The sequence below is a fragment of the Anomaloglossus baeobatrachus genome, chromosome 2, assembly GCF_048569485.1.
Source record: "Anomaloglossus baeobatrachus isolate aAnoBae1 chromosome 2, aAnoBae1.hap1, whole genome shotgun sequence".
In the NCBI taxonomy this organism is placed as follows: domain Eukaryota; kingdom Metazoa; phylum Chordata; class Amphibia; order Anura; family Aromobatidae; genus Anomaloglossus; species Anomaloglossus baeobatrachus.
This window is the reverse complement of record NC_134354.1, coordinates 217,969,551-217,986,772: the sequence shown is the minus strand read 5'-3', so window position 1 is coordinate 217,986,772 and position 17,222 is coordinate 217,969,551. Positions and strand designations below refer to the sequence as shown.

General features: G+C 47.7%; 1 protein-coding gene across 2 annotated transcripts in view; it reads left to right on the top strand.

Moving 5' to 3' along the window:
• Nucleotides 1-5,937: 5,937 nt before the first annotated feature.
• Nucleotides 5,938-17,222, top strand: part of TRIM33 (tripartite motif containing 33) — a 253,401-nt gene continuing 242,116 nt past the window's right edge. For both annotated transcript variants that reach the window (XM_075335611.1, XM_075335610.1), the window contains exon 1: nt 5,938-6,609. In XM_075335611.1, the coding sequence (XP_075191726.1) occupies nt 6,063-6,609 (547 nt within the window). In that variant the 5' untranslated portion in view covers nt 5,938-6,062. The remainder of the gene's footprint in view (nt 6,610-17,222) is intronic.

Sequence of the window (17,222 nt, the reverse complement as noted above, 5' to 3'; positions counted from 1 at the left end):
GTGCAAAATAAGCTGCACTCATTAGCGGACGCCATGTCGAGTTTGAAGACCCCATGAGGTACCTAAACAATGGAGCTCCCCCAAAAGTGACCTCATTTTGGAAACTAGAGCCCTCAAATAATTTTTCTAGATGTTTGGTGAGCACTTTGAACCTCTGGGGGCTTCACAGAAGTTTATAACGTTGAGCCGTGAGAAGAAAAAAAATAAAATTTTTATCACTAAATTGTTGCTTCAACTAGGTAGCTTTTTTTCACAAGGGTATCAGGAAAAAAATGCACCATGAAATTTATAGTGCATTTTTTCCTGAGTACGACGATACCTCATATGTGGTGGAAAGTAATTGTTTGGGCGCATGGCGGGGCTCAGAAGAGAAGGAGCACCATTAGGGTATGTGCGCACGTTGCTTTTTACCTGCTTTTTACCTGCTTTTTTGCTGCTTTTTCTTCTGCGCTGTTTAATGCCAAAATGGATGTGTTCTTCTATTCAAGCAAAGTCTATGGGAATTTGGGTTTCTTGTTCACACTATGTTGTTCAAAATGCTGCCTTTTTGAGGCAGAACTTTGGTCAAAAACTCAGCTTTTCAAAGAAGCAACATGTCAATTGTTTTTGCCATTTGGGTTTTGCACTGCAAAGCTGAGTTTTTGACCAAAGTTCTGCCACAAAAAGGCAGCATTTTGAACAACATAGTGTGAACAAGAAACCCAAATTCCCATAGACTTTGCTTGAATAGAAGAACACATCCATTTTGGCATTAAACAGCGCAGAAGAAAAAGCAGCAAAAAAGCAGGTAAAAAGCAGGTAAAAAGCAACGTGCGCACATACCCTTAGACAGCAAAATTGGTTGGAATCATTAGCTGACATAATGTTGCATTTGGAGACCCCCTGAGGTGCCTAAACAATGGAGCTCCCCCACAAGTGACCCCATTTTGGAAACTAGACCCCTCAAGGAATTTATCTAGATGTTTAGCGAGCCCCAAGAGGCTCCACACAAGTTGATAATGTTGAGCCATGAATACAATTTTTTTTTTTCACCACAAAACTGTTACTTGAACCACGTAGCTTTTTTTTTCACAAGGGTATCAGGAAAAAATGTACCATAAAACGTATTGTGCAATTTCTCCTGAGTACGCAGATACCTCATATGTGGTGGAAAGTAATTGTTTGGGCACATGGCAGGGCTCAGAAGAGAAAGCGCACCATTTGACAGCAAAATTGGTTGGAATCATTAGCGGACGCCATGTCATGTTTGGAGACCCCCTATGGTGACTAAACAGTGGAGCTCCCTCACAAGTGACCCCATCCCCTCAAGGAAATTGTCTAGATGTTTGGTGAGCCCCTTGCACCCCCAGGGGCTCCACAGAAGTTGATAACATTGAACCGTGAAAAGTTTTTTTTTTTTTACCACAAAATTTTTGCATCAACCAGGTAGCTTTTTTTTTTTACAATGGTATCAGGAAAAACTGCACCATAAAACGTATTGTGCAATTTTTCCTGAGTACGCAGATACCTCATATGTGGTGGAAATAAATTGTTTGGGCGCATGGTGGGACTCAGAAGAGAAGGAACGCCATTTGACTTTTCAAACGCACAGACGCGGTGCACTGATCGACCGCTGCAGGACGCACATTCGGATGAGATACAAAAAGCGTCGGTGATACGGAAAAAAAGAAAAAGTCACGCCAAAAATTGAGCAGGGATGCCGATCCGTTATGTGCATCCCTGATCAGCGCTCGGCGGGACGCACGGACAGATGCGATACAAAAAGCGTCGCGGATACGGAAAAAAGTCATGCCAAAAATTGAACAGGGATGCAGATCCGTTATCTGCATCCCTGATCAGCGCTCGGCGATATGCACGGATGGATGCGATACAAAAAGCATCGGGGATACGGAAAAAAGTCACGCCAAAAATTGAACAGGGATGCAGATCCGTTATCTGCATCCCTGATCAGCGCTCGGCGATATGCACGGATGGATGCGATACAAAAAGCGTTGCGGATACAGAAAAAAAGTCACGCTATAAATTGAGCAGGGATGCCGATCCGTTATCTGCATCCCTGATCAGCGATTGGCGGGACGCACGGAAAGATGCAATACAAAACGCGTTGGGGATACGGAAAAAAAAAAGTCACGACAAAAATTGAACAGGGATGCAGATCCGTTATCTCCATCCGTGATCAGCGCTCGGCGAGACGCACGGATGGATGCGATACAAAAAGCGTCGCGGATACGGAAAAAAGTCACGCCAAAAATTGAGCAGGGATGCCGATCCGTTATCTGCATCTCTGATCAGCGATTGGCGGGACGCACAGACAGATGCGATACAAAACGCGTTGGAGATACGGAAAAAAAAAAAGTCACGCCAAAAATTGACCACGGATGCAGATCCGTTATCTGCATCCGTGATCAGTGCTCGGCAGGACGCACGGACAGATGAGGTGTAAAAATGGACAGGATACAGGGGAAAATAAAAAAAAAAAGTTATACTCACAGTACCCAGAGGATTAGCAGGAGGAACAGAAGGCAAGCGAGATAGACATCAGTACAGAAGCAGCAGGCAGGACATTGGACAGATCAGCAGAAGACCCAAGAAGAAGGACCCAGAGATGGAGGCAGATGTGATCGGGCCAGTGAAGAAATCGGACGACCCGGTGAAGGCAGGTAAGAGGACGTCAAGGGGAGAGGGGAGGGGGAGAGCAGAGGGGGAGAGCAGAGGGGGATACCGGAGAAGCAAAGAAGGAAGGAAGCAGAATAGAGATGACAGAGGAGGCAGGCAGATCGCAGGGGGAGCAGATTGGGATGTCAGGGGGCAGATCGGGGCGTGGGGGGGGCAGACCGCGTGGGGCATGGGCAGGGGCCATAACAAGAGCGCGCAGGGGCCATAATGGGAGCGCGCAGGGGCCATAAAGGGAGCGCGCACGGGCTGCAAGGGGAGTGGAATACTCACGTGGAGCAGGCGCAGAAGCGGTGACATCAGCGGCGGCAGCGGTGGCGTGGTACCACAAGCACCAGCCACTCCACGCTGCAGACATGTTGGGGGAGGCTCCCCAGACCAGCACAGGCCTGGGGAGGGCGGCCACCTGCAGATCAGACCGCCCCACTGCACACTGATTGGAGCGATTGCGCGTCATAGCACGATCGCTCCAATCAGTGCTGCAGGGGCTGGGGGCGGCATGTTTGAGATCCACCTATGATATGCTGTACCTGCTTCAGCATTTCATAGCAGGATCTCATAGTATCGCACTAATTCGGGCATTATTTTTGCCGAAATCAGTGCGAATGATGTGGTTGGCGGTTCAGATTTGAACAGCCAATCACATTGATCGTCTATGGGGGGTGGCGATGCCACCCCCCCTGGGGTCAAGCAAAGGTCCCCTGCTGTAAGAAACAGCAGGGGACATCATTTAAAATCCGTTGCTATGGCCACGGCAATCAAATGAAGTTTAGGCCGTAAAATTACGTCCCTGGTCGTTAAGTCACGTTAAAATAGGACGTAATTTTACTGCCCGCGGTCGTGAAGGGGTTAATGTCTGATCAGGTGAGGTATGGCACCCTGTTGTAGCTGCTGGCGGCGGCAGCAGGTGGACGGACATGCTCAATCCTGGATCTGCTCCGTCTTCTGATAGTGGCCGCGACCAGGTATTTTATTATTATTATTATTATTTTTTATAGAGCACCATTGATTCCATGGTGCTGTACATGAGAAGGGGGTTACATACAGAATACATATACAAGTTACAATAGACAGACTAGTACAGAGGGAAGAGGGCTTACATTCTATAGGATTTTGGGGAGGAGACAGTAGGTGATGTGTAGGTGGGGCGGCAGCCACTATCAGAAAATGGAGCAGATCCGTAGCTGAGCACTTCCGGCTACCTGCTGCTGCCGGCACCTAGAACAGACGATTGGCAGTAATGCTGGACCCTGCCTGATCAGACATTGATGACCTATCCTAAAGTCCTATACTCAGGAGTAGCTGAAGGATCATTATTAGCCTCTAATCACATCAGCATTAATTCTCATGGGCTAAAAAAAGCAGTTTCTGGAGACATTACATGACAGACGAACGAGAAATGAACATTTCTTAACTATCTTGACATGTTTATTTTATTACAAGGTATTCAAATCATTTGAGGTTAATATCCCATAAATGTCTGATAGGTTTTAGGTTACTGATAGATACGAGACCTATCTAAAAAACAGGGTAAACCAAAAACATCCAGCCTCGTTCCCAGGATAAGTCATGTCTGATAGCACAATTAGCAGGAAGGTGGCGGTCTTTATTCAAAAAATAGCCAAGCACAAAATACCTGCCCATACCACAGGTAGCACAAAATACCACACTAGAAACACCAAACAGACAAAGTTATGGTAAAGAAACCTACAACAGTCAAAGAACTGTGGAAGAGACTGGAGGAAGAGTGGACCAAAATCACACCAGAGCAGTGTGAGAGACTAGTGATGTCCTGTGGCCGCAGATGTGCTGGAGTCATTCAAAGGAAAGGCCTATACACTTCCTACTGATTGGTGACTGTTGTTGTCTTCAGAAAATGTAGTTATAATCTCTCTCTGTGCTACAGTCATTGTTCTCTAATTACGATCATCATGTTTTCTGCAAAATAAAGGTTTTATATTGATAAACTTTGGATCTTTTGTAAAGCACTGTTCTAGTGGCATGGTGTACCCCTTACAATGAAGCCTTCCAATATTGATCAATGTAGATTTCATTATTTTGGGAAAAAAGCAAGTGATCATACAATGTTCACTAATTTTGATCTCCAGTGCATTACTCCGTACCTGTAGTACAGCTGATGGCTTTGTTACATAGCCGGCAACCAACAGTAATTAGTGTGATTGGAGCGAGATTCAATTCTACTATCATTTTAACATGAAAACCTTTAAAGGGTTTCTTCAATACTTGGACAACCTCTTCACAATCCCCTATTAAAATAAATTCACTTATACTAAACTCCAGTGCTGACGCTGTTCCAGGGGTGTCGTCATTTGGTCTCCTGGGGCTCACATGATGTTGCTACGTCACACAAGACTCAGGAGAAGCTGTCCAAGTAATGGACAACCCCTTTAACACGGTGATGTAATGTGATAGCAGTATTTAACAGGACTCCAATGTGTGATGGCCATCAGCACCCTACATGACACAATTGCGGGGGGCGATCGGTTTCCGTGTCAGTTCTGGGGCGCACAGTGCCACAGCGGACCTGTGAGAGGCTGGACAACCCCTTTAATATATATATGGAGCTGCCGCGTGCGGAGAATAAAATATAACAATATTTAATCCTACACGGTGAATGAGATATAGAAATAAATGAAATTGAAGAATTGGCATATTTTGGTCGCTACAATTCCCCCCAAATCTTTTTTTTTTAGATTTCTGAATTTTTTTTACACTAAAAAAAGTTACAATTTTAATTTTGCCTCAATTTTACCTCACAATGAACGCTGTGAGAGTGCTTTTTTCCCCACCATTTCACCGCACTGTGAATGTTTTTTTTCCCAGCCTTTACTCTACATTGTATTGTAAAAGGAAAACTACAATGCACTCTGTAAGAAAGAAAGAAAAACTAAAAATGTCCTGGTCCCCAAGGGGTTAACACCTCAGTATGAGGTACCGCTGAATCTCTGCCCGCCTGTCAGCTCGTACACTATAAGCCACGCCCCCTGGTTGCTCGGAAGAATGAAAGGTTACGGCACTGACCACTGCGTCCTCCGTGTGGTAATCCCATACGTATGTCACATGTGGACACGTGACAGAACCGCAGAGCGTGACTATGAAGAGCCCCTGCGCAGCCCGCCACATGCTTACTAGTGCGCATGCGTGGCTCTGTAAAGTCGGCGCATACTCACTCCGTCCCTCTCCTCCTTCCTGAAGTCGCACACCACGCATGCGCTATCGACCGTGTCACTTACGTCCCACTGACGTCACCTCGCCGTGGCCGTTAGAGCAGAGGGAGGGAGAGAGGGTGGCCTTCATTGCAGCGGCGTACTGTACGTGCGCTGGTGGCGTCGCGAAGCGGTCAGTTCAGGGGTTCAAAGAGGAAAAACATGGCGGACAACAAAGGAGGCGGTGGCGGAGAGACGGAAGCGTCAGTGAGCGGCAACAACAACAACAATGGCAGCGGACAGCACGGGAGCGCTGCGGAGACTGAGGCCCAGACCATGGAAGAGGCAGAGAACGGGGAGAAGGCTGCGGCCTCAGCTGTGCCAGTGGCTGCCCCGGCAGAGGAGAGTCCGGCCCCCTCCACCACAGCGGCCTCCGACCCTGCCTCGTCCTCCTCTCCGGCCTCCGCTCCTGCTTCGTCCTCTGCTCCGGCCTCCTCCTCCACAGCGGCCACGTCCTCTACTCCGGCCTCGTCCACTGCTCCGGCCTCATCCTCCGCTCCGGCCTCCGCTCCTGCCTCGTCCTCCACGTCGTCCGTGGTAACGAACCTGCTGGATACATGTGCTGTGTGCAAACAGAGCCTACAGAGCCGGGACTCGGAGCCCAAGCTGCTGCCGTGCCTGCACTCGTTCTGCCGCCGCTGCCTGCCGGAGCCGGAGAGGCAGCTCAGTGTACCGCTGCCGGGGGGCAGCAACGGGGACATCCAGCAAGGTGAGAGGGCCTGGGACCAGGCAGAGCAGGTTACACTGCTGCTGTGCAGGCAGGACATGGCCGTGCGGGCCCCTGCAGCTGTGCGGCCACCCTGCAGCTGTGCCGACCGTGCAGACCCCCTGCAGCTGTGCGGACCCCCTGCAGCTGTGCGGACCCCCTGCAGCTGTGCGGACCCCCTGCAGCTGTGCGGACCCCCTGCAGCTGTGCGGACCCCCTGCAGCTGTGCCGACCCCCTGCAGCTGTGCCGACCGTGCAGTCCCCTGCAGCTGTGCCAGCTGTGCGGACCCCCTGCAGCTGTGCAGACCCCTGCAGCTGTGTGGACCCCCTGCAGCTGTGCCGACCCCATCCCTGGTGATTGGCACTTACAGTACAGTTCAGAGCTGTGCCGAATTATTGGACGCGTTGCAATCCTGTAGGTCTCTGTGGCTCGGGCCTTATCTCTGTTTTGCCTTGTGGGGCCATAACATTGAGTAATCTTATTAGTTGCAAAACAGTGTTTAGTTGTATAAACTTGTGAGTTCAGAGCTGTAAACCGGATATTCTGCTTGTCTGCTGCACACCATGAGGCTTGTGGGTTTGGGGCCACCCTGCCCGATGTGGCGGTGCACGGATCAGGCTTGTGATAATACCTACCAAGTCCTATTCCAGTATTTGTCACTACAATGCACGGGTTCCCCATTGATTTGGGTTAGGCCGGTGTACCACTTGCGATTGCCTCGCGTGTATCTCACGTGAGTTTTGCGGTGCATCACCCGTCACGGACTCGCACTCTCCTCACAGGAACAGGTTGGTTGCATGCATCTCTATGTAGCTGACCCTCTCCTGTGAGGAGAGTGCGAGTCCGTGACGCACCGCGAAACTTGTGCGAGATACACGCGAGGCAATCGCAATTGGAACATCGGCCTTCGGCTGGGTATTCGTGATGAATAGTGGAATGGTAGTTTGGAGCTCGTTATGATTAATCTGTACACGAATAGTTACTATTCGCCCATCACTTTTCAGAAATGTAACCCCACAGCTCTGAATTACAAGTTGATTATTACTTTGATTAATCCTGAAATTGTCTTGTGCCAGGCATGTCATCCGTCTGTAATTGTACTCCTATTTCGTGCTGTTCTTTTCCATTATAGAGTTTTTCGTAAAAGTTGTTTTTTTGCATTTGGGTTTGTCAAAGATCCTTCCAGTTTGCCCCTTTATGGCCTCTGTGTGTTGTAATGTCTATTGCTGGCTACAGTATGAGTTGACTGGGAATCCTTCAGTAAGCCGCCTGTGATGGTCTGATGGGAGAGCTTGTAACTGCTCTCTGTTGCTCGTGTTTTTTTTTTTTTTGTCTGATTTATGACCAGAGAACCATGAGTTGAAGAGCGCAGGGAAATAGAGACTTTAATAGCTAAATGTCACAAAATGCTTATTGAAACGTATTGCTAAAATATTTACCCTCCTAATATGGATTTAAAGGGGTTGTCCCACGAGCAAAGTTTAATTTTCATCAATAGATCTTGGAATAATAATTTCCACAATTGAATGGATTTTAAAATAATGTCCCTATGATGAGATAATCTTATATAAGAGCACCCCTGCTTTGCTATGTACTGTGTAATGGCTGTGTCTGACCGTACAGGAACATGGTCTGATCATACCACATCTCCTGGTCAATGGAGGACACGAGTATAAAGACATTACAGCAGGGGATTTTATATATATATATATATATATATGTGTGTGTGTGTGTTCCCCCGCTGTAATGACCATGTCTGACAATACAGGGACCGGACACAGTCTGATCATACCACATCTCCTTGACAGGGGAGAAAGTAAAAAAAAAAAAACAAAGTATACAAACGTTAGAGCATGGGATTGCAGCAGATTCTTTCTATGAGGCAAAACATCTCCTTGTCTTTTTAAAAACGGGCAGGAAACTGTTTTACCTTTCAGAATCAGCTATGATCCCATGTTATCCTTTCTGCATACTCTTTTGCGTCCTCCCTTGTCCAGGAGATGTGGTATGGTCAGACCGTGTCCCTGTCCGATCGGTCAGACACGGCTATTACACAGCAGGAGAACATATATAAGATTATCTCCGCGCGGAACATTTTTTTTAAACCCATTCAATTGTGATTAAAATGAACTTTGTGGGAAAACGCCTTTTTAAGTTTTAAAAAAACTGTACCCAAAGATGGACACCTATTTTAAAGCTTTGTGATTGATGAAGATAATAGTTTTGGAGGGACCATATGACAGTGACTGTCCATACGAAACACCAGAAAATTCCTAATTTAGAAGGACTTCCATTATACTGAACATGAGTCGTGGCCATCTGAGAGCCCGACCTGCCCGTTATGAGTACCGAGCATCTTATTGCTCGCTCATCACCATTAGTCTTTACATGCACAGGGGTTATGAATTTTCATGAAGTCACATCCACTTCAGTTGCAATGCTGTACATAGCAGAATTTCTGCACACACACACAAAAAATTGCCAGCAAACGATGGTGTTCACGGTGTGTGGGAGTATGATCTTAGCGTGTGAAGTTTACTGGATAGTGAATTTCTTTCCTAATTGGTGCCGGACACAACTAATGATAAAGTGCGCTTCATGCAATGTTCTAAATACTGTAGCCGAATCAAAAAGTGCTGCAGGCAATTGCTATATAGCTTTATTAGGCCACGTGCACACGCTTAGTATTAGACAAAACCAGGAGTGGGTAAAAAAAAATGCAGAAGTGGTGACGTGTTGCAATTATACTTCTCTAATTTTTCCACTCCTGGTTTTAGCTTACAAATACTTAGGTAAAACCTCATCAAATACTGCATGTGTGCATGTGGCCTTACCAATTTGGTGTGATTACTGATATGCCAGGTGCTCTGGGATCATCCAGCAAAGATAGTTGAGGTCAATTCTGGCATTAGATGGTATACCTAGAAGCAAGGCCCAAGAGACAAATTGTGACTTTTCTCATGGTGCGCTGTATAACTTGGCTATTGTCCTAGCAGCTGTTATTCAATGAATACAGTGCTGTATAGCTGCACCATGTGGGTGAATACAGTGCCTACTGCTTCATGATATGCAACACTAAGGGGACTCTGGCATGGCACAAGATTTGTGCACATGGCTGTGGTGTGTATGTACAGGATCCGTGCACATGGCTGTGGCGTGTGTATGTACGGGATCCGTGCACATGGCTGTGGCGTGTGTATGTACGGGACCCGTGCACATGGCTGTGGCGTGTGTATGTACGGGACCCGTGCACATGGCTGTGGCGTGTGTATGTACGGGACCCGTGCACATGGCTGTGGCGTGTGTATGTACGGGACCCGTGCACATGGCTGTGGCGTGTGTATGTACGGGACCCGTGCACATGGCTGTGGCGTGTGTATGTACGGGACCCGTGCACATGGCTGTGGCGTGTGTATGTACGGGACCCGTGCACATGGCTGTGGCGTGTGTATGTACGGGACCCGTGCACATGGCTGTGGCGTGTGTATGTACGGGACCCGTGCACATGGCTGTGGCGTGTGTATGTACGGGACCCGTGCACATGGCTGTGGCGTGTGTATGTACGGGACCCGTGCACATGGCTGTGGCGTGTGTATGTACGGGACCCGTGCACATGGCTGTGGCGTGTGTATGTACGGGACCCGTGCACATGGCTGTGGCGTGTGTATGTACGGGACCCGTGCACATGGCTGTGGCGTGTGTACGTACGGGACCCGTGCACATGGCTGTGGCGTGTGTACGTACGGGACCCGTGCACATGGCTGTGGCGTGTGTACGTACGGGACCCGTGCACATGGCTGTGGCGTGTGTACGTACGGGACCCGTGCACATGGCTGTGGCGTGTGTACGTACGGGACCCGTGCACATGGCTGTGGCGTGTGTACGTACGGGACCCGTGCACATGGCTGTGGCGTGTGTACGTACGGGACCCGTGCACATGGCTGTGGCGTGTGTACGTACGGGACCCGTGCACATGGCTGTGGCGTGTGTACGTACGGGACCCGTGCACATGGCTGTGGCGTGTGTACGTACGGGACCCGTGCACATGGCTGTGGCGTGTGTACGTACGGGACCCGTGCACATGGCTGTGGCGTGTGTACGTACGGGACCTTACAGTATGTCAACCCCTAACTGCAATCTGTCCCGTGTGTTTGTTTTTCTTTTATTCCTGTTTTTGCATAGGGCAGATGTCAAAAGCATATTACGTATTATTGAAATCAATGAATATTTTCCTTTTTTTTTTCCCTCTACATGTCCATGGTAAAGGCATGATGCATGTTAAAATATAATGCTGTAATCTGTGGTATTGTTTTGATGTATTGTAATTGATGCAAATGAGGTCAAGTCCTTGTTGCTGATCATGTGCACGTATATAGCATTTTTTCTGTCGCCAGGTTTTTGCTGTCCCATGTAAGAGTAGAATAAAGTAGCTAAGACCTTGACTTCAGCAATGTATCAATTTACTAGGCTGCTTGCTGCAGTTTTGACAGAATCACTGTCTTATCTGCTGCAGATCCACCTCTGAATGCTGAGCTCAGTATAAGGCTGGACTCACACGAGCGTATGGCATCCGATGCGAGAGCATCGGATGCGATATGCTAATGTCCCCCGGCTCAGGCTCTGCTGCGAGCGTGAGCCGGGTGTCATGCGACTGTAACCCGATCTTGCGATCGGGTCACAGCTGTGAAGCTGAGTGCAGGCGCTGCGGAAGAGAGGGAGGGGTTAATCCTCCCATCTCCTCCACTGTCAGCCTGTGCGTAGATCGCACTGCACTGGGATAACATCCGAGTGCAGTCCGATGTATCTCTCGCATCCATTCACTTGAATGGGTGCGAGAGATACGGCGGTAGCAGCAAAACGCAGCATGCTGCCGCTTTTCTCGCATCCAGAATCTGGATGCGAGAAAAGCTGACCAACAGCTCAACCTCATTGCCTAACGTTGGTCAGAGTGCAATGCGAGAATTTCTCGCATTGCACTCGTCCGATTTTCACGCTCGTGTGAGCGTACCCTTATCCTGACTACATCACTTGATTGACAGGTTTGTGTACACTGTGCATAGGTGGAAAGCTGCCAATCAGTGTTCAGGGCGAACGTTCACAGAGCTTATGCATATAGAGGACTACAAGGCAGGAGGTTCACTAGTCCTCTAGTAATCTGCTAAGTATTTTATCAATACTACAGTAAACAGCCCAGTTAATGACCCAATTGTGGAATCCGGGTCTCTGTTGCTTTCAGAATAGTTGACAAAAGCAGGTGACAGATTCACTTTAAGGCTAGGTTCACACACTGCGTTTTTTTTTACGCTGCGTTTTTGTGCTTTTTTTGCGGCAAAAACGCATGCGTTTTTACCGCGGTTTTGGCTGCGCTTTGCTCACTGCGTTTTTATGCGTTTTTTTTATCTGTGAACAATGCCATTAAAGATTGTTGAAAAAAAAAAAAAGGTCTAAAGTCATTTCCTTCTTCAATATGTTCTTCATTCTCCACTAGTAATATGCAGGAGAGCAGACAGCTGCAGAACTGTATGCTGGAGGGAGAGGCAGGGGGAGCAGAACTACAAGGCTCAGCATCCTCCATCCAAGACTGTATGCAGGAGTTTTTTGCCCCCCAAAAAAGACGTGGGCTTCGCCATATTTTTGTATGCTAGCAGGCAGGTACGGGCTGCCCCCCAACCTCCAGCTGCCTATTTGTACTTGGCTGGGAACCAAAAATATAGGGAAGCCCTTTTTTTTTCTATTTCATGAAATAATTAAAAAAAAAAAAAAATATGACGTGAGCTTTGCCCAATTATTGAGTCCAGCCAGGTACAACTAGGCAGCTGTGGATTGGAATCCGCAGTGCAGGGTGCCCATGCTTTCTGCGCACCCTCGCTGCGAATTGCAGTCCGCAGCCACCCCAGAAAATGGCGCTTTCATAGAAGCGCCATCTTCTGGCGCTGTATCCAACTCTTCCAGCTGCCCTGATGCCGGGTGGCTTGCTGGGTACTAATGGGGTTAGGGCTAGCTGTATATTATCAGCTGGCCCTAAGCCCGAAATTCATGGTGTTACGCCAATATTAGACATGGCCACCATGAATTTCTAGTAAAGATAAAAATATTTTCTGTTTTTTTTTATTAGAAATAAAACACAACACAATTAGTGACTCCATCTTTATTGAAATAAAGAACCCCCCTCCTCCGCAGTAATCCTGGGTCAAGGTCCCGCGCCGTCCAGTCCGGATCCAATATCATCTGATCGGTTTGCTGGAAGGCAAAGTTATCAGATGATGTGTCAGGTTCTAGGATGTGAATCACATCACACATCAGCTGATTGTATAAAAGCCGTTTATACAATCAGTTGAAGCATCATTGCAAAAAAAAAAAAAAATACTCGTGTGCTGATTACCGGCTGCTCCTGGAGCGGAGTCTGATCCTGTCCCATCGCTGCAGGAGCTGCCGGTAATCAGGGATGAAGTCTCCTGACGGCATCCGCTGATAGGTTAAACTGGCCATCAGGTGACCGCATCAGGTGATCCATCACCAGGTCCTGCAGGCATTGGACGTGCCCGGGGACACTGCACACAGCTGGAGCGGTGGTACCGGGAGAGGAGCTGGGAGCGGACATGCCACCGGGAGTCTGCAGACATGTGAGTATGGCATTTTTTTTTCTACTGTTCACTTTTTTCGCAGCTGCCTACACCTCACGCCCAGACATGGCGCCGCACGTGAGCGGACATGGCACAGGACTGGAGGTGGAGGCAGCGGTGACGGTAGCGGGAGGATTCACGCTTCTGTGCTTACTGACAGAAGGAATCCTCTTCCTGTACATGTCACTTTACTGCCCACCCCTTGCATTTATAGCTGCGTTTTTAGTTATAGAAACGCACTAAAACGCAGGTATATTTGCAACCTGCGGTTTTCATTGCATTTTTGAACATTTCATTGAACTCAATGGGTGGAAAACGCAGAGAAAAACGCAAAAATAATTGACCTGCTGCGTTTTTGTGAGCAGCACAAAAACGCAGCTAAAAAAAATGCTTTGTGCAGACAGCAAAAATGAAAACTCATAGACTTTGCTGGGGAAGCAATGTCACAGCGTTTTCTGAGCAAAAACGCCACGAAAAACGCACTGTGTGAACTTATCTTAACAAGATTCACGAGAAATGGACAGAAACTAAGACAAAAGTGAAATTGGGGCTCAAGAAAGGCATCGAATCATCATAGAATTGTAGCATAAGAAGAACCAAGAGCTGTCTGCAGACTGCTGAGGGGGAGGGGAATGAAAGGATGTTACCTACTCACAGAACATGTGAAGGAGGAAAACCTACAGGTCATCAGGCTGAATTACACACACAGGCTCTGCTCCTGGGAATCAAGTTGCAGCAGAGGATATATTCCAGTGTTCAAGCTATTTCCTCCATCCAGAGAAAGACATTGGTCCTCTTCACACACTGGGAGAGCGCTGTACCCAGCATTGGGCTGAAACTACAAACACCTCTCGTCATAGCCATGATCATTGGTAAAACAAAGTCACCTGAGCTCTAGGCACTAGAAGGGATTGGGAAGGCCGGGCTACTAAGTATTCATTAAGATAGTTTGTCCCAAAATTCTGCCACAAATACCATAGGATGTCGCAAAATGTTTGCGTACACAAGTCATTGTGTTCACAACAGTTTTGGCTAGCTCTGCCAATCGTGAGTTGCGGTGGGACAAGGTCTGTCCAATAGATCAGAGGTCGTGGTGTAACTTACACCAGAAATATTACTTCGACACCAGTTGTAAGAATCGCTTCTTAGTGAGTTAGGCGCATCATAGTCCAGATTGGCGTGCAGAAAGCCCAGCTTAATAAATTAGGCCCTTCATTTGTACTGAACTGCTGTATTGCACACTAGGGTGAAAAAGGCAAGATAAGAGTGGCATTGGGGAGTGAATACTGCAGCGTTACAAATAATGGCTGTTCTGTGTTCTGTGACTTGGTGCAGGATTTTTCACAATTGACAGCATTCTTTTTGGAGCTGACACTAGTAATATTATTGTTGAACCATTTAGCTCCTCTCTCCCAATACAGTACAAGATAAACGAATGGTAGAACAGACAATTCCCTCTTTATGAATTAATGCAAACACGAGATAATGTAGGTTTGGCTGCGATCAGCGTCCTGCTCTCCCAGAATAGTTATTTGTGTGTGTGTATATATATAATTTTAATTTTTGTAGATTATTAAATATTTTTTCTTTATGGAAGAATATCAGTAAATGTACTGAAAGACACTCCATGGTTGGTTACTGTAGCTGAAATATTTTAGGAAAACAAATATTAAATGGAAGCCAGTTGTGTCTAATTACTGTAATCTCTGAGTTCCTGTTCTGGGAGGATAGCTGCATCTGATATGAATTTTGGGCCATCTGATCAGATGTATGGTTCAGAATGTGCTGTATGGACGGGCCTGGTGTACCCGAGCAGGAGTGACTCTTAGGCCTTGTGCGCACTAGGCGTTTTTGCTGCGTTTTTTACCGCGTTTTTGTGCTGAAAACGCAGTGACATTGCTTCCCCAGCAATGTCAATGGGTTTTCATAAGTGCTGTCCGCACACAGCGGTTTTTTTTAGCTGCGTTTTTGTGGTGACCACAAAAACGCAGCATGTCAATTATTTCTGCGTTTTTCACTGCGTTTTTCACCCATTGAATTCAATGAGATGTTAAAAACGCAATGAAAAACGCATATAGCCACGTTTCTATGACTAATAACGCAGCTATAAACGCAATGGGTGGGCAGTAAAGTGACGTGTACAGGAAGAGGATTCCTTCTGTTGGTAAACACAGAAGCATGAATCCTCCCGGTACAGTCACCGCTGCTTCCACCTCCCGTCCTGTGCATGTCAGCTCCGTGCGGCGCCATGTCTGGGCGGGAGGTGGAGGCAGCGGCGAAAACCAAAGTGAACAGTAGAAAAAAAAAAGTCATATATACTCACCTGTCTGCAGAGTCCCGGTGCCATGCCCGCTCCCAGCTCCTCCCGGTACCGCCGCTCTGGCTGTGTGCAGTCTCCCCGGGGCAGGACCTTGCTTGCAGGACCTGGCGGTGGATCACCTGATGCAGTCACCTGACGCATCAGCTGATCGTAGTCTCGCCGGCTTTTTCGCGCCCGGCCGGCTATCAGCTGATCCTGCCGTCAGGGGACTTCATCAGCTGATTACCGGCAGCTGCTGCAGCGATCGGACGGGATCAGACTCATGTCCAATCGATCGCTCCAGGAGCTGCCGGTAATCAGCACAGCACATAAGTGAGTATTATTTTTTTTTTTTTTTTTTTCTACTGATGAATCAGCTGATTGTATAATCGGCTTTTATACAATCAGGTGATGTGTCATGTGATTCACGTAGTTTAACCTGACACATCATCTGATCGCTTTGCCTTCCAGCAAACCGATCAGATGATATTGGATCCTGATTGGACGGCGCGGGACCCTGACCCAGGATTACTGCGGAGGGGGGTTTATTTCAATAAAGATGGAGTCACTAATTGTGTTGTGTTTTATTTCTAATAAAAATATTTTTCTGTGTGTTGTGGTTTTTTTTTTTTATCATTACTAGAAATTCATGGTGGCCATGTGTAATATTGGCGTGACACCATGAATTTCGGGCTTAGGGCTAGCTGATAATATACAGCTAGCCCTAACTCCATTATTACCCGGCTAGCCACCCGCCTTCAGGGCAGCTGGAAGAGTTGGATACAGCGCCAGAAGATGGCGCTTCTATGAAAGCGCCATTTTCTGGGGTGGCTGCGGACTGCAATTCGCAGTGGGGGTGCCCAGAAAGCATGGGCACCCTGCACTGTGGATTCCAATCCCCAGCTGCCTAGTTGTACCCGGCTGGACTCAAAAATTAGGCGAAGCCCACGTCATTTTTTTTTTAAATTATTTCATGAAATAATTAAAAAAAAAAAAGGGCTTCTCTATATTTTTGGTTCCCAGCCGGGTACAAATAGGCAGCTGGGGGTTGGGGGCAGCCCGTACCTGCTTGCTGTACCCGGCTAGCATACAAAAATATGGCGAAGCCCATGTCATTTTTTTTTTCTTTTTGGGCAAAAAACTGCATACAGTCCTGGATGGAGGATGCTGAGCCTTGTAGTTCTGCAGCTGCTGTCTGCTCTCCTGCATACACTAGTGAATGGAGGATGCTGAGCCTTGTAGTTCTGCAGCTGCTGTCTGCTCTCCTGCATACACTAGTGAATGGAGGATGCTGAGACTTGTAGTTCTGCAGCTGCTGTCTGCTCTCCTGCATACACTAGTGAATGGAGGATGCTGAGACTTGTAGTTCTGCAGCTGCTGTCTGCTCTCCTGCATACACTAGTGAATGGAGGATGCTGAGACTTGTAGTTCTGCAGCTGCTGTCTGCTCTCCTGCATACACTAGTGAATGGAGGATGCTGAGACTTGTAGTTCTGCAGCTGCTGTCTGCTCTCCTGCATACACTAGTGAATGGAGGATGCTGAGACTTGTAGTTCTGCAGCTGCTGTCTGCTCTCCTGCATACACTAGTGAATGGAGGATGCTGAGACTTGTAGTTCTGCAGCTGCTGTCTGCTCTCCTGCATACACTAGTGAATGGAGGATGCTGAGACTTGTAGTTCTGCAGCTGCTGTCT